Source organism: Larus michahellis, chromosome 12 (assembly GCF_964199755.1).
Source record: "Larus michahellis chromosome 12, bLarMic1.1, whole genome shotgun sequence".
NCBI classification, from domain to species: domain Eukaryota; kingdom Metazoa; phylum Chordata; class Aves; order Charadriiformes; family Laridae; genus Larus; species Larus michahellis.
In genome coordinates, this window is record NC_133907.1 from 3,892,719 (window position 1) to 3,910,807 (window position 18,089).

The 18,089-nt window shown below is 49.5% G+C and overlaps 1 protein-coding gene across 14 annotated transcripts in view; it reads right to left on the bottom strand.

Annotated features, from left to right (window-relative positions):
- The window catches only part of KCNQ2 (potassium voltage-gated channel subfamily Q member 2), a 78,100-nt gene that overhangs the window by 25,389 nt on the left and 34,622 nt on the right, over positions 1–18,089 (bottom strand). For 5 of the 14 annotated variants that reach the window (XM_074604702.1, XM_074604700.1, XM_074604693.1 and 2 more), the window contains exons 9-11: positions 16,422–16,451; positions 11,831–11,899; positions 9,807–9,836 (exon numbers count right to left, since the gene is read on the bottom strand). In XM_074604702.1, the coding sequence (XP_074460803.1) occupies positions 9,807–9,836; positions 11,831–11,899; positions 16,422–16,451 (129 nt within the window). Of the gene's footprint in view, positions 1–4,146; positions 4,201–9,806; positions 9,837–11,830; positions 11,900–16,421; positions 16,452–18,089 lie in introns of all 14 variants that reach the window. The other 9 variants (XM_074604691.1, XM_074604695.1, XM_074604689.1 and 6 more) reach the window with 5 other exon arrangements.

Sequence of the window (18,089 nt, forward strand, 5' to 3'; positions counted from 1 at the left end):
TTCAGTTGGCATCTATTAAAAACATATTCGACAACAAAACAATTATGTTTCCAGGCTGACTCTGGGGAAGGTTTACAAAACTTTCAGCTTTTCACTTGAATACAGCAAAGGACAGAAACTGAGTTGACCTTTTCTCTGCTGCCAGTCGGAACACGAGAGCCCACGCTGGACGACCACGCTAAGGACCAACCCGTGGTCCCACCGCTGATGGAAAGATGCTCGTTGCATTAGTGGGCTGTGCATTTAGGTTCGTTTAGGTCCAAGAGCCCAGCACTCAGCAGCCAAATATGAGTGATATGAACTAACCTTCAAATATGAATATTAACTAACCTTCAAATAAGCTGCCATCAGCCTCCTTAGGATGCTGGGGACTTCAGCTCCTGTTTGAAACCCTCTGGTCTGGGGCTCATTCCACAGTCCTCTACAGTGTCAAACCAGCACTTTTAAAGAATGTGGACTCATTACGTGAGCCGTAATTTCGGGTCAATAAAAAGCATCACCTGTAATGTCTCGTCATTGATTCTAAACTACTCCTGAGCAATTATTTCACTTTCTCCTTTCGTTTTGTAGGCAGCAAATGTTAGCCAAACCGAGTTGGACTAGGGTGGACTCAGATCCGTCTCTGCATACGAACTCAAGCAGGAACAGCGTTCATTCTTCTGAGAAGCTACGGCCAGGAGAAAGAGGTTCTCTCCTGTTGGGAAATGAGTCTGGTTTTAAATCCAGAGTTTGTGCTGAGCTCGTGGCGTATGAGAACAGCTTGTTAAAACCAGGCGGGAGCGCTGGGAATGAATGACAGCCTTTGTGGCTATGGCTGGGCTCCAGTCTGGTCGCAGGTGTGAATAAGAGGCAGAAACCAATTACTGGAGACATGGAGGAAGGGAAAATACATTTGTGTGTGCAAAACTTGCCACGACTAGAGCAGAAATCAAGAGAGGACCAGGCTCAAGCCTGGTTTGCCTCCAGTGATTTCAGAAAAGCCACTGCAAAGGTGAATTCAGCCCAGAGAATGGAGTTTCTAGGAGGAGTGGAACCTGGGCATAAGGAAAACAAAAGGTCAGCCAATGATCAATGCCATGGTGAGTAATCCCTCTTCTCTTCCTCGTCGACAACCACGGTGTTAGACGTGGGTTGAAGGGAGTCATAACGAGACAGACCAGAGCTGCACCATCCCCACAGCCACCACTTAAGGCTGGCCGAGCATGGGGCCTCGGGTGAGCAAAGGGACACTGGAGCCAGACACGTCTTTAACCTCGGCCTTTGGTATTTTGCAGCACTGCTGTTACGATCACCCCTCTCTTCCTAACTCACAGCCTTTCTTCCCCAAACTGACGTTGAGCGCTCTCAAACACCACATCACACATACCCTGCAGCTTCTCGCAACCGTTTGCTGTTTGCCAGCTCAGCTCTTCTGCATTTCAGGAGCAGGGCAAAACCAGCTAGATTGCATCTTTGAGCTGGCTGATTATTCCTAAACAAGACTTTAAGAAACACGCCACAGCCAGACCCGCAGGCCAGCCAAGGGCTCTGCAAAACACCTTTCTTTCCCCGGCCTGCGTGCCATTTCTTCCCACTGTCAGGTCTCCGTGGTGCCTTCATCTCTCCGAGTAGACGCCAGGAAAGTCTCTAACAAAGCAGAATACGATAGGCCTGATAATCTGGCTTGGTATAGTTACATTACTGTCTGAAAATGCAGGCATTATTGCATTTATTGACTAGAGATCATTGGTTTAGTACATTAAGAAACCACAGCTTCTAAGCAGTTTTCTATTAATTTACCTACATTGAGTTTTCCATGATTGCCTCATCGTTTACTGTTATTTTGTTATATGCATCCTAGATGAAGGCTTTTAGCACTCAGCCCTAGATGCATCAAAGGGCTGGCATCTGCCCCTAAGAGTTTGTGCAGTGGGGTTTGCAGGCAGGTAGCCCAAGGGTCCAGGAAAACAGGAGATTTGAATTATCCTTACGTCCCTTCAAGGTTAACCTATAGTTTTGCTAAAGCACAGCGTATAAAACACTACACTCAGGATGGATGCAGGTATCAAAGATGCTCTTGTAGCTAACCTGAAGTTCAAGACTTCTCTTTCAGTGGAAGAACCACAGTCTGTAACCCTCCGTCTCAGGGTCTCCAATGGATTAAGATGAACTCGAGACAATAATTTGTTTCATCCTCCCTTTCCCTTGCAGAACTCAAGATGGGGGAGATGAAATGAGGACCACAGTGGGAAGGAATTCAGTAGGAAATAGAAAACAATTATACTGGCGTTACCAATTAACAGTTCATGCCTAGGAAGACATGCAAGGAAGACATTACGATCAGAGTGGCTGATTTTCCAGAAAACAGAACTGGACGCGGACAGGTGAGAGGACAGCATTACGAATATCACTGCTTGCTTTAATCTCTGCCAAAAACAACCCCAACGTTAAGCCATTAAAAGGAGCCTTTCTCTGGGGAGCAGTCCCTACTTGCACTACGCCTCTGCCTCCAAGGATGAAACAGCCTCACCTGGCAAGCGGCAACACCACACAAGTCATGATAACTTTATTTTTTTTCAGCTAGACTATTGACCAAATCTTTGCCACTTGGGAACGTATTCAAATGCTGCCTGTGCAACTGATGATCACCCAATATTTAAACCAGACCTTTCATGGATAAGCTTCAAGGAAGGCCACAGTACCGTCAAAACACGTAGCAGGAGGCTAACTCAAAGATTCAGGCTATTTATCCAGGGACAAGGGATTTTCTACCATGGAGAACTGCTTATTATGAAACCTCGATGATGCCCCCGTCCTCTTTGTTACCCATTCGGAGATGGGATTTACCACACTACTCCTGAGTTCTGGTACACTTAAGTCTCAGGCGTGAGTCTTAGCCTCCAGACTGACAGATAATAAAAATAGCCAGCAGGGAAAAAAATAGCAAGAAAAGAAAAGATACAAGTTGGAACAATTAATGGAGAAAATCAGAGATACATATACTTTTTGAAACTGCAGTTTGTTGGCTTTCTGAGGGAGACAGAGACTGGTGATTTTGAGAATTAAAACGGACTCCAAAAAAGAGCATGCAAAAATCCGATTTCACAAACATGCGGCATCGCTCAGTGCCCTGCCACTCCTGGGCTTCCACCTGCCTGGCTGCGGGGGGAAGAGCTGATGGGGTTCACCTGCCAGCATTCACCGCATGCAAACTCTGGGCGTTGCTAATTCAAGAAGGTGCACGTTTGCTGCTGAGAAGCAGTGTCTGGGGCGGGGGAAGAGGCTCTTCCAGCGCAGGCGCGGAAGTAGACGCCGTATTTGTGCGGAAGTAAAATCTGTGTACCCTTACGGCCATCAGATGGGTGCGCTAAGGGATGCTCACTGGGAATTCTCTGAAGCCGCCTAACAATTGTCAGCTTGATGAAAAGGATGAAAACTCTGCCCGAACGAAACCCCCTGCTCTAGCTAGCTGTTCCCCACGGGATCTAGAAACAGAACCATTCACAATGCCAATGTCAACGCTACGGGGAGCCCGTATCCCCTACGCCTGGTGGGACAGGCTGAGATTAGTCCTTCTCTAGCTGCGTAGTAGAGGTGCTAGATAGGCAAGCCATGGCTTCCAAAGGCCACAAGACCAGGAAAAGTCAATTTGTAGTGTTCAGAGAGCCAAAGGAACGGTGATTGAGCAGAGGTAGGAAGCTGGTATTTCTATTGCTACTAACTCGATATTGCCGTCCAGTGCAATTCAATTTGCAAGGATTCCCTGCACCTTGAGGAGGGATGGAGTGATAGGGAGGAAGGGGTCTTTTTAAAAAAAAAAAAGAAAATTAATTTTTTTAATTTTTAATTTTTTTTCCATCGTTTGTTAATCTTCAGTTCCTGGCCTCCTTCCTTGCTGAGCAGACACTGCTTGCTAGCCCAGACCAAATTCCCCATCCTCGTCTCTTTGATTCACATGTTCTGCACGATTAGCAGACAAGGAAGCCTCTAATTTCTGAGCGGGCAATGGGGAGGCTCTTTCACCTTTTTTTTTTTTTTTTTTTTTTTTTCCACTCATCTAGTACCTCTATTAAGCAGAGAAGTGATCAGAACGGGTGGTAGCAGGGTAGAGGGAGAATGAGCCGTGCAGCTTTTGATTAGTTCCGTGCGACGCATTTCCCGTGGTACCTAGAGTTTCCTGAGCAGCATCCGCATAGTGACTCTCTGCACGGTTTGCTTTTACTGGAAATGAGGGGAGAGTAAAAATTAGACCTGGAAGCAAATGCCAGACAGGAAACTTTTGATTACTGACTCTAGGTTTAAAAGACAGGTGTTTTGAGGGCCGGGTTCATGACAGGATTTTTCTGTTTGAGCGTTAAATGGGAAAAAAAAATAAAATATAGAAATCAAGGGGGTTTCCGAAATTTGTCTCACTGTGGTCAATAAGTTAGAAATGATGCACTCTGCATTGAATGGGTGGCGTCAGCTCATCTACAATTGACTGAGTCCTGCAGGAAGACTTTTTTTCATCCGCCTTGGAAACAAAAAGTAGTCTCCTCTTCCTCTAAACAGATAAAAAAGACTTTTTTTTTCAATTGTCTAAGCCATGGAGAGCCAAAACTTTAACTTATTTTGGTCAACGACATCCAAAAGTTTCAAATTTCTTTTTTTTTTTTTCAAAAGAAAAAAAAAAATCACAAAAAGAGCAAGTTTATCTGCAAATTATTTGCACTTCTCATAGAGGAAATGGCATTATATTAAGCCTGGCATTAAAAAAAAAATAAAGAGATAGAAACGGAGTGTGGTGCGGTCTTTTATAGGAAAGGATTTGAAAAATCTGCGTTCACGCATCTGGTTCTCGTTAATGCTTTTTAGACGGGCCCTACCACTTCTGGGGAGTCGCTGGCTCGGCTGAGGCACCACCACAGCTCCTGTGAGCGCCCATCCCAAATCGCTGCTCAGGCACTGCCCTGCCAGGAGATCGCCACCACGACCAGGGTCCTCCACGCCATGGAGCAGCCCTCTACCTGCGGAAGGGTAATGACGTGGCCCCCGTCACCCCACCTGGCCCCCAGCGGGCATCACTTGCTGAGCTCATGGACAGACCGAAAAGGCTGAAGGGCATAAAAACCCAACCTCGTTTTACACTTGAACTCAGCAATCGGAGGAGCTCGTGGGCACACACAGAAGGAATTCGCAGGAATTCTTTCTGCTTCGCAGCGCCCCGTGCAAGCTCAGCCGACACCCCCCTCTCCATCCTGGGGACTCCTCAGGTACCCGCAATGGGACCCCGCATCCCCGGGGACCGGTGGTGCTACGGGGGCTGTTCTGGAGCCGGGGTCTGAGCATCGCGGCGGGGGAGTGGGATATTCAGCATGCAGAGCCTCAGGGAGACAGGTGGGTTACTCTCCTCTTAGTCTCCTCTGTGGTCCCCATGGAAAGATGCAGTCCCTTCTGCGCAAATAATCCGCTCCCCTAAAGGCAACTGATTATTTCCAGATTACTGTCAGTCCCAGCATGAGTCTCTGACACCAGCTGAGGTGGTTAGAAGGTCAAACGCCAACCCAGACTAACATGGCTCATCGGGCTCCTGTGATTGACACCGGTTTCCATGGGCTTAGTGACACCTCGGACACCCTAGGCTGGATGAGCAGGGGCCCACTGAGTCACCCAAAGGCATCCTCCAGTGCCTACAAAAGCCTTAATCACACCCCTGAACGGAGATATTAATGTAGTGTGTATCTCAGACAGACATATACATACACTGATATATAGATAGGTATACGCACAGATATACACACACATTACAAGGCGGCCCAGCCCAGCATTCACTCAATGTTAACGGCCAAGGTCTTGCTGGGTTCATTAGGGTTGAGAACGAGCCACAGCTGTGGACAACCTTCCAAAGAGGTTCCTCTCGTCACCTACAGGACTGAACTCATGCTGGACAAAGTAATCTGAGTTTTAGCTTCCCAGTTCCCTGGAATCCTTCTGTTTCTTTTTCTCTGATATTAGTGCATTATCACGATCATTTGGGTCATTGATTTTTAGCTTTTCACCCAATCGCACTTTGGAAAATACAAGAGGAAAAAATGTGGTCACGGATGCCTTCAGATGTTGATCAAACCATCTGTTAAAGAGCATCTGCAGCTCACATTTCGTATAGAAGCCTCCGTAGTCCTGGCTAACCGTACCTTCGTCTTTTTGACATTACAATCAGAAGACAAAATAAACAGAGACGAGATGCCACAGCGAATTTCCAGCCTGATTCACATGGGAGCAATCGAACCCCGTTACCACTCTGGTTTGCTGGCTTTCTGCAGCAGCAGGGGTGAGACAAGCCCCATCAGAGAGCAGCCCTCCTTCCCTGGGGTTAGGAGGCAGAGAGGACTCATCGATGGACCCTGCACGAGAGCAGCCTGGGCTCGGATGGGCACTACCTGCTCCTGCAGCAGCAGCTGGGCCGGGGAAGGGCAGGAGCCGCTTCTCCTGGCCAAGGCAGATGGTAGGGCGGACACGGCACCCGAAGCGACGGGCAACAGAGGAGGCTCCGTAAGCAGTTTTTTTAAAAAGGGAGGAAAGTAAAGGAAAAAGGGGGAAGAGGTAGGTAGCATGTAGAAAACGGCCAGCATCTTTTCCGCTCATCGCAGCTCCACGTCACGGGGAGGTGAGCTCCGGCCCCCCCGCCCCGAGCAGGTCAGCTCCCAGCTTCCCGGCACTTGGGCATAGATGGATGCAGACAAGCTCGTGGTGGAAAACAAAACAGAAATGACAGAGAAAGGACGTAACCTGTCTCTCAGATCGGCTGTCCCATGTTACACCAACTCCAAATCAAAAGCCACCCGAGTAATTCCAGGTGACCCTGAGCCTCCGCCACGCTAACCCCATCGTCTCCCCGTGTCCTCCCGTCCCAGGCAGCAGCTCCGCGAGCACTGCCTGGGCAGAAATCAGCACGGCCACAGCGGCACCAGAGCCAGAGGGCAAGACCCCGCGTGCTGGGGCGCCTGAGATGCTCCTGACCTTGCAAGGCAATGCTGGTCTGGCACAGCACGTTCCCACGAGCCGTGCCAGCATCCCTTCTCTGACTTAAAATGCATTAAGATGCAAAATAGCAGAAAAAACGTTCCTGTTCTGTTTGCTGTAAGGACTTTGCGGTGTATCAGTTACGGAAAGAGGGATATAGGAAATCAGCCACTCTCTACACATAACTACAACGGGAGGAAGATCCAGCTATCTCCAGATGAGAGACTGTGTCTCCTTACATCGATGGGAAGTGGAAAATCCTTTGCCAGCTGAAGCAATAAAAGTGCGGTGCTGGGGTCGCCTACGAGAGAAGATTCGTGCCGAGGAGTTTCCTAAGAGAAACAGTCAACAGCGACAGACCACGGCGGGATGATTAACCGGTGGGTGGGCTGAGAAACAGGACAAGCTTTCTGTTCTAAGGGCAGGATGACACATCGAGCATCATTGACAGCCTGCTGGAAATCAAAGCGGGTGGGAGATTTGGGATGTGAATCTAAAAGATCCAGAAACTTTTATTTGTGAAAATACCTGATCTGGGGCCCCCTGAATGTAGGGACCATTGTGTGAAATTTCTTCCGGAGGTCTGAGACATTATCAGATGGAAAAGGGCAGCGGGAGCAGGTAGAAAAACAAAACACAGAAGGGAAGAGCTTTGCTGTGGCAGCTGAGCTGAACCATACGGCAAGGACTCTAATGCCATGTCCACGGCAGCTGCAGACCCTCAGCTTCAGGGTCTGGTTTAGCGTCTTACAACAGAGGGCAACAAAACCCTCAGTGCCACAAGAGACAGACGCGCTACAGGAGCAGGAAAGCAGCATTTGGAAACGACCCCGACGAAGGAGCTATATATAGTAAAAAAAAAAAAACTCTGAAAAAGGGCAGTGAAAGGCTATATTTACTTCCTTCTGTGACACGAGATTAAGAAAGCAATGTAGAGAATGGATGTAGAAAGGGAAAAATCTGCAACCTTTACAAAGAAACACATCCAACCTGGAGTTTTAACTGGTGAAAATGAACCCTGGAAGACGGGACTGAAATTTAAAAATAAGAAATAAGACTACTGCCTCAGAAATAAGACTAGGGCCTGCGATTGCAGGGATGATGGCTGGTGTGACCCTATGAGGGACCGCCTGTCCTAAGATTTCCTCGGCTAACGGAGCCGATGGGGTTGGAACGAGATTTTGTCTCATCGCACGGTCATATGCCTGTGAGAAATGTGGATCTACCCTTGGATGCATCCAACGTGTGTCACTGCTGAGACAGGGCAGTGGAGCAGCCAGGCCCCTGGGACGGAACGCCGACCCTCCTGATGGCATGGGCAGGTGGCCAGGATTTCAGTCCCGCTCTGCTCCCAGGGAACGCTTCCCATGAAATGCACCCCCTGCTTTAATACGGCTGGATGGAGGCTGCCTTCGCTCTCGCCACACAGGCTGAGACCCCACGTAGGAAAAAAAAATAAAAAATAGTAATTCTGGATAGTTGAAACATGATCTTGGCGATTTGGATTATTTGGTAGGGAAAGTGGATGGAGCGCCGCGGAGGTTCTGCTTGCAAAGAAAAGCTCAAATTAAAGACAGAAAAAAGAGGGAGGGAAGGGGCAAAAAGGAAGGAAGGATGAAATTTTCCTCCCTTTACTCAGCACCGTATCTACCCAGATATCTTTCGTTGGATTTAATGCCAGGGAAAAATTAGTTTCTGGCCTCTTATAAGCTAAAAGGCACAGCAGAAAATTACATCTGCAAAATGCCAGGCTCCAGTTATACTTCTGGAAAACGTACTCAGTCTTTACAATATTTAGGCTGTAAGCTGTGTTTTGAGATATGAGATGGAAGATCCGAAAGCCAAGCAGATGATCTCCACAGATCATCGGTTCTGCGTCTTGCCTCCCAAGAAAAATAAATGAGATTCAGCCCCAGAACTACTTCTTAAAAAAAAAAAAAAAAAAGGGAAAATATCGGACAAAAAATCCCAGAATTAAATACTTCTAAGGTGATGAAAAGCATCCAAAAAGTATCCCAAACACCAGCCCTGTTGCTTTCCCTGGGACATGGGAATAGAGAAAAGCTCTCCCCTCGGTGAGATTTATGGCTGCCCTTGGAAGGTGCTCGCCACGTCTCAGAGGGCGCCCGGCTGAGCGCGCTCTGCGTGGTGGACTGGAGGCGTGGAGGGAGGACGGAGCAGGGACCGTGCTTCATCCAGAGGTTGTGAGGCCAAAGGGAATGGGGTGGAGACAGGGTGTCCCTGCCATGCAACGTCGTGCCGGGCCAGAGAACCCTCCTGCGTCCCACGGCGCAGCAGGTCCCACGCAGCCCCGTGCAGCGCCCTGCAGCGAGAGGAGCTCAGGAGAAGTCGCTAACTCGGTGACATGGTGACGGCTTCGTGTTCCCATGTCACCTCCGCCTGGCGCGGCGTTGGGTGATGGAGACATCAGCAAAGCACCACCTACCCATCGGCACTCACTGAGCCTGCGTTATACTCCTTCAGCTACGACTCCAGCAACAAAAGTAAATAAAAAAGCAGCATAAACCAAAGCCCTGCCATCACCCGGAGGAGTGTCCGCCGGCTCTGCCCGTGCTGCCCACCGCTCTCTCTAGCCCCCGCAGCCTGGCTATCCTCGCAGCTACAGCCCGAGGCAGACTGGAAGGAAGACAGGATTTAAGGTCCAGCATACACGTAGATACGTTGGACTGCCACAGCACAGAAAAAGCACGTTAATACCTAGAATGCTTCCCTCGATGGCGCCACGACATGGTACACACACGCACACACGTACATAGAAATCTACAGGGAATGCATGGGAATGGCGTGTTGGCAGTGATACAGACCTTGGCGATGGTTCGGGCTGCTGCTCTTTCCTTTAAACAGAAGCAATAGTACATTAGCATGGTGTCAGGTGGCAAAAGATGTTGCTGCTTCACTGTTAAAACATAACGAAAGGACAATACCAAACAATACAACTAAGTGGAAGTTGTGGACAGAAGAGAGGGAAAGGAGCACTTAATTCCCGGAGTTTCTGGCCCGGACAGAAGATCACTGGAGACTCACACAACCTCAGAGAAGACACATACAACGCACAGGGTTGAAGAGTTTATCCCAACCCATCCTTGTGCCTAGGCATGACTGGGACACCTGACGGTCGTGTGATTTGTGTGAGCACAGGAGGACTTCTGTGGGCTCAGAGAGCGGCCCCCTCTCCTTCGGAAATGCACCTCCCTGTCTTGTTTCTGCACACAGGGAAGGACCCACACGGCTCCCGTGCCCCTGGTGCTTTTCTTTCCTGGCCATTGGGACTGAGCTAATGACAGATCTCTTGATGCATGGCTTCATGCTGCCATGATAACGCGTGGTGCTGGGGGGACACTGGCGGGAAGGAGTACGGACCCCTGCCCTGACCCCCTGACACCCCAGGTGGGGCTGCTGCCTCCAAAGCCCTTGGCGGCTACTTTACCAAAGGAGCTGGCAAAGGCTAGGCGGAGGGAGTGGGACACCACAATTTTTGTATGCGGTTTTGTCCTGAGAACCCAAACCGCTTGATTGCCCTGAAAAACCATTGACATTGAGGACAAAGTGAGCCAAACACCTGCAAAAGGGTGGGCGTAACACTGCAAGCCAAGCTAAGCAGAAAAAAATAATCTCACCTTCACTGACAAGGCATCTTGGTGGCATTTCCCTCCACCAGTGAGGGAAACCTCCTCTGCCTTCAACTACTCTGATTCATGGGTTCTTCACACTGGGAAACTGCATTCAATCTGGGGGCTCGAAGCAGCCTTGCCCCTGCAGCCCCACAAGAGAGGGAGCAGACTGCGTTCCTCAGCGGATAAGGGTCTGCCTGCCCTGTCACCGGGCAGTCTAAGGGACAAATCTGACTGTGAGAAGACCTGGGCAGGAGGAGCTCGGTTCCCTCCGAGCAGGATGCTGTACCAGCCCTGGCCCTGCCTCCACCCCGCAGCGACCGCTGGGATCTGCGCAGACCCCGACCCCTCTCCCTTAGGCTGAAGGCGGGAGCCTGAAGAGGCTGAAAAAAAATACCCCTCCACCCTCTGCTCCTTGCTCAGACAAGCTTGGAAGCCCAGCCTCAGTCATTAGCTCAAATACTCACATTTTAAAGTTAGAAGTCTGACCCACGGGTCTACAGATCTCTACCCTCTGCCGAGACGCACAGCCCAGGACAGGTCCCGTCCCACACCTCCCCAGGTGGCCCCGATGCCCACCGGCACGGCCAGCATCTCTCCATCCCTCCCAGGGTCTGCACACTCCCCATTCAACTGGGGCAACCTCACCTGCTTCAAAAAAACCCACGAGAATTACCCCTCCTGAGCGTAGTTTTAAGCTGCAGGGTTCCTGGCCTTCTGGGCCAATCCTGTACACCTTGCCACAGCAAATTTAGCAAAAATTTCTCACCGCTCCAACCTTGCCTGCTCTCGGGGGCGGCGAGGGAAGGCTGGAGGGAACGGAGAATGAACTAACACATCGTGGGCCTGAGTCTCCTCTGAGGGTGGTGAGGAGGGAGAAAGGTCAGACGAAAACTGTGAACACTGCCTGGCTGAGAACCTCTGAAAATACGACTTTGCATTTTCAGTCAAGCACTGTAACATCACTCCAGAGCCAAGCTAGGCTGAAGAAATTCATGTACAGCATGGGAGAGGGATGGGGAGGAGGTCGCTGAACGACCCAGGGGGGACCTGCTGCCAAAACCTCTCACATCTTCAAGGCTGTCCATATGCAAAAAGGCAGGAAGGAAAAAAAAAAAAAAACAAAAGGAAAAAAAATAAGAAAAAAAAAAAACAAAACCAAAAGAAAAAGGTTGCAAAGTGTGTGCTTTCCAAGCTCTCTTAACTCTGCTGCTAACCTGAATGTCAGTCCCGATTTGCTCTTCAGGTTCCTCAGGAGCTCCAGCTGGTTCAGAGGAGGGATGAGTCTAGAGGGAGAAAATAAAGACCGTTAATATTCCGGCAGAACTGATTTCAGAGCCTCCTGTCTTGGAAACTTCCCCCGCTGCCCCATCCTTTCAACTAGAACCAGCTTTGTGCCACCAACTGCAACCAGGGGACAGCTCGGGAAGGATGGAGAAGGGTTTGGCTGCTACTTCCAACAGTGTCCTACGGCAGAGCGGTGGGGTAAGAGAGAGAGAGCGACAGCAAGAGAGAGAGAGAAACTTGTCTGCACCACCGGATTTCAAACCTCCCAAAAAAACAAGCGGCTGCCAGGGTTTCTGAGCAGCACGGCGGTGTTTTGGCAGGAGAGCTCTGTCACCACCTGTAAGTCTAGAGGTTGCCGTTGCTTTGTTTGGAGCTTTGGTTGTGCGTTAAGTGGAGAGAGGCTCCAGTTTCGGAGGTAAAAGGGAAAACTCAACCCTGGTGCTCTTGGGAATGCGGGGAGGAATGGCAGGGAGCAGCTTATAGGGCAGAGAAAACAGGGACCTGGGGTCGGTAGCATCCCAGGATGCTCTGGGGTGAAGTTTAGCCAATTCCCTACTGGTTGTGTTAGGTTTTACCCCAAAATGAGGCAAAATCATGTATCGTTGCCTTCTGGATCAGGAAGGAATCTTTTTCAGGAAGAAAAAGAACCTGACAATGGGAATCCTGGCTAATAATAATAAAAAAACACCCAATGCACAAACACCCTGTTGCCTATCCTGCTGTCGTGCTAAAAGATGCTGAATTAGCTCCCGCATCCACTTTTGCTTTCTTCCCTCAGCCCCGGGCAGACCGGGGCTTGCTCTGTAAATATTTAACGCTGACATTCACAGTCAAGTTTTCAAGCGAGAGAGACGTGAGGTGTCGGGGGAAGGACGGAGAACGCTGCACGCGGTTGGGAAGAGCCGCATCTACTTCAGAGCGCACTTGGGGACCCTGCAGTCGAGGTCAAGGCCAACGGGGCTCATCCCGTGGCTTGCTGCAAACTCCTTTCTGGGCCACCAGCGGTGCCCTTGTCAAAGCGTCAACGTGCCACACGCCATCGCTGTGCCCAGAGGGTGCAAAGTCAGCAGAGCAGTCGCCTCCGGTCGCGCTTGTGACAAGCGAGGGGGAGGATGCACCAGGGAGGGATGAAGGGGAGGATGAGGGGTTGCTGGCAGGCTGGGAACGGGCTGCCTCCAGTTGCCCATATCTGGGTGATTGGGGCCACAACCCAAAGAGCCACAACCCCAAGGCAGCGTATACTTATGGCTTTGATGGAAAACGAGCCATGAATGTTTTAATGAAAGCAAGAAGGACCTACTCAAACTGTCCCAAACCTGCGGCTTAGGACTGGACGGAAAGGGGTGTAAGTGGTTGCAGACTAACAGACCAGTCTCGGCTGAGGTGCTGTAAGAAACGGGGCTGTTTCGTACTGTAAAATAAAAGCAGACATATTCATGTCCACACTTTTTTCAGCCATTACGAGACCAATAGTTTCACATTTTTCCTCTAACTGGAAAAAAAAAAGAAAAACAGAAAACCACCTGGAAAAGCCTCTCCTCTGCATGCACAAAACTCATCCTCCAACCCGCAGTTGCTCAGCACAGCAGATTTGCTGTTCCCAAGATTGAGGCAATCAGAAAATTTTCCAATCCTAAGTATGGAGGAAAGAATAAAAATAGGCCTGAAAATTTTGGCTCGGCTCCCCAGTCCAGCCCTGTTCGCTTCCATCCAGAGAAGAGCACATCTTGATCTGACGAATTAATGATCCTCTTCACTCAAGACGTCAGGAAGAAGCTGACCTTGGTGCAGCGGAGCAGCGCGCGAGCGCTGGGCTGTCACCTCCCTTCAAACCCACCAGAGGGTTTGCAGATTCCTTCCAAGATAGGAGATGGTGGTGCATAAAATCAAGCACAAAGTGTACCCAGCAGTTAATGAAGGGTGCACAACTTTTCTTCTTCGGTGAGTTAGTTTTTCAGGGAGGTCCATACTCAGCAGAACATAGGACAACAGCCCCGCTTTTTCCAGCTGAGATCACAAATCCAGTGCTCCCGGCGATGCAAGTCTCAGAGCTGAAGAGCTCATTACCTCGCTGGATTGAAGGATTCCAGATCCCAGAAGGAGCTCCTGCCTTTGCATTAGCCCATAACACAAAGCCTACAGCGTGCTGAAGGTGGCAATCTCCTGGGCCACCACAGGTGAAGACACAAAAGCAAGCACAGAAATTTACCGTTTCTGTGGTTGGGTGATGGGCCGGGTAGACGTGTGGTGGAAAAAACCACCAGTGTTTTACCGAAACAATAATTATTAAAAATGGGTGTAAACTCACCCATGTGCTTGACCTGAAATTTAATCTGCGTTGAAAGCTCAGCATAACCCGTCTTGGCTTGGGGAACAGCTACTGCATTGCACTATTTCACCAGAACCTCAAAGAAAAGGCAGGGCTCAGCACAACGCTTTAACTGAGCTTTGCTAGGAAATGCTGGATGGAGGGCACCCTGCACTGGTGTGTGCGCGCCCGGGGGACAGGTGCCACCGGTGCCACCGTGTCCTCCAGAGACGTGGAGAAAAGACCTCCGGCTGGGGCATCTCACATTTTCTCTCTCTCCTCCTGGTCCGTATGTCACTTGTTAGCAAGGGAAGGACGTTTGGGTTAAAAGGGAGCGAGGTGAGAAGATCTGCACGCCACGGGAACACACACAGCTCATGCCACCCACCACAGCAACGCTTCTGAGTTTTCGGGAACTCGGAAGAGGACCCAGCGGTACCTAGAGCTGCATCCCACCACCCCTCCCAGCACAGCACAGAGAAACGCCACACTAACTCCAGGTGCCGGCTCACCCCGTCCAAAGGGAAGGGAAAATTTCTATTCCTGGAAGCACAGATAACGTTCAAGCATCTGGGGACGGCAGGGATATCATGCCTCTGGCCAGGACACCATCAAAACCCCACAACACGAGGAGGGCAGCAGCACACAACAGTGGGTGGGAGCACACACAGAACCGCGCACGCACCGCGACACGCACGCAGAGACCACGATGATTTTGTTGAACAGCCCCAATGTGAACAATTAGGAAAAGGGTGACAAGGAGATGGATGCCGGAATGGGATGGGGACTTAAATGAGTTTCCATGCTGTGTTGGAGTTCCTATAATGAGCCAATTATTGTGCTAACCATGACTTTACGTCCCCAACCTAAGCTGTTTTTCATAACTGAGAACATTTATGAAACTTATAAAATATTTTACTGTAAGAAATGGGATGGAAGTGACACATCCTTATTTCACGCCCAGCAGTAGAAAAGTGTCTGGTTCTCACAACAGGCTGTTGATTAGGACAACAGGAAAATACATTCATAATATTATGCTTGCAATTCATTGATGCCATTTGCTGCAAATTAGCCACACAAAGTGGTAAGTGTGATTTACTAAGGCCGTAAAATTTGCATCTGCGAAAACTGGAACCAGGTTTGGAAATCAGGCACTAAATCACATCAGCTCGAACGGCACTAATGCATCTAGTGAGGATTTAAACCGCTCTAAGAACAGAGCTTGGCTCACAGTCTTGAAATGCAAGCCATTTATTCCCCATCTTAAAATATTGACTTTACCCCTTCAGATACCCGCCTCACATAAAACACACCTGCGACTTGAAAATCTACTCTTTTCTGCAGAACCTGAGATAATATTATTTATAATAAATCTTACCCAGCCACACACAGGTCTTTTCGTTTGGATTCATCCCAAAAGGCTAAGCCTCAGAGTGAAGAACTGGGGCTAAGAACTGCTTGGCTTTAGGTCAGTCTTGGAAGAAAACACTGAAATGGAAAAGTCCTGCTGAGATGGGGCATCCCTTTCCCAAAAATCAGGCCGGATTACTAGAAGAAATGAATGACCATTTCAGTTTAGCATTCCAGATCTCTCTCTCCTCCAGATGTTGTCCTCAAAAGCAGGCACGGCTGCTGCTGGGATTTGACCCTGTGCTACCACTGATGCGTCCCACGGTGCCACCACACCAGCACACTCAGCAAACGCAGCGTTACTTGGTGGGCACAGCTCCTACAGCACGAAGTGAGGTAGATGACACAATGAAGGGTGGGAAAAGAGGGACGGAGGAAGGGGAACACGCAGGAGCGATGGCAGAGGGAAAATGGAAGCGTGAACGGGGAAGTTTTCTTGCTAAGCGTTGTACGAATTGGAGGAGGTTGGTAAGACCATCAAGAAATCATCCTTAAAAAAGCAAGCTTATCAAGCGCTCTCCCAGTCTCCTTCCTTAAATTGTCCTTTTGGCAGACAGTTTCCCAACACTTGTGTGTACCAATAGCTAAGATGTACATGGAGGTGCATGGAGTTAGTCTGTAGGCAGCAGGATGGGGCGTCTGTTTGGGTTTTCACTCATTCCTTTGAAAAAACTGATCTTCAGAGCTTTCTTTTTTTTTTTTTTTTTTTTTTTTTTTTAATTAAAGGCTTTGCACGTTACAGTCCCAAACGAAGAACAAGGAGTGACATGACACACAGTTTCAGAGTCACATGCACTTCATACCTGGAGGCACCGTACGTTTGCGTTTGCGTGCTTTTCAAGTGTTTTCACCAAAGAAAACCAAAGGGATAAGAGAAAGAAAAAAAATAAGGGGGAAAGACAGGGTGGAGGAAAGGGGAAAAGAAACAGAATAAAGAAAATTAGCATATGAACGAAGTGTATCCCCGGGAGCAGATGCGCTGTGACCAGGCAGCGGGGTCAGAAACCACCGCGTGCCCGTGTCACCCTCAGGGACAGGCAGCTGGCACCTTGCTCCGAAAGCAAACGGGCACCAGAGAGCAGGGAAAATACGGGGGCCTCCGAGAGACCGCTCATGAGACATGCACAGCCCTCGGTCCCAGCAGCCAGCGACTCCTCGGGCTGCGCTGCTGACTCGGGCACGATGTGCTGGTGGCTTTTGTTAAAGACCAATACATGGACATCGGCGAGACCAAGGTCTTGTTCTCACGAGTGACAATAAAGAGCAGGTTTTTTTTTTTTTCTCCAGCAAATCCAGTGGCTGATGCACAACAGGTTACGAGGTCTGGGCGCACCAAGCTATGCATGCATTACAAGCCCAAACCCTACCTGCACGCGCAGGAGCCTCATGCAAATTTCAGATTTGGTTCTACCCACGTTTTCAATTTGAAGATGAAATCTGAAATAACTCTCAGAGGCCACCATATTTTCCCCTGAACGAGTGAGACCAGCTCTACTGCAGTGATTTGAGTGATGTTCTGGAGACACGTCAGCTCCTCCAAGGCATGTGGAACAATTTTCTCTTATCAAGCATATCAGTCTTTTTGGAGATGCCTTGGGCAGATAGGAACGCTCAAGTCACAGGGCTCCCGCTAAGAGGAATAAGCAGCCCGGTGTTGAGCAGAAAGGGTCCCAGGCATCCGGGAGGGAGACGGGGATATTGTGTTCCTCCAACCCACTCCCTAACGCCGCTGTGCATCGCAGCGGCAGGGCAGCGGCCATCGCCTTCCTGCAGCGCTGGGCTCCACGTGCCGCTGAGGCTGCACCAGCGCATCCGCCAGCCGGCTTAGAGAAGTGGGTAGACGAGGACAGATGGACAGTGTGAGTGATGGAAGCTGCAGCCAGAACATACAGTTACCCCCTCTTTTTTTATAGTTGGGTTGGGGTTTTTTTTTCCTAGTTGTTTGTTTTTTTTTTTTCCTCTGATTAATTTCTCTGCCTGCATCCAAAATATATTCGAAAGAGGTTCGCTGCTTTCTCGGTTAAAAAAATATAAAAATAAAATCCAATTCGACTAACGGCTGAATCCATCGGTGCGCCCACACCTCACCCTCCCAGGTGATCTTCGCTTCGCCTGCGCACAGACAGGAGTTGGGATTTAAGGGTGAAGCTGGGAGAGCAGAAACCTGTGCCCAGGGAAGCCCAGGGAGCAGCAGCACCCGCGGCATCAGCCAGCAAAACTGCTACAACTTTATCCCGGCTTTTTATTCAAGACAGCCGGGCGCTTCACCAAACTACATTTTTTTTGCTCTTTCACCACCCCAAAAGTTTTTATTTAGCCTGTTCTGGAGCTCTTTAGTTTAGTTTTCGTGCGTGTCTTAGCTCCATGGGAAATACAGGTTTCCTGGATTAAGCAGCAAGTAATTACCCCAGCACGCCCTCGTGCAAGAGGGTGTCGCTGTATGTCTGGCCGCGTGGTAAGTTCAGTCTTTC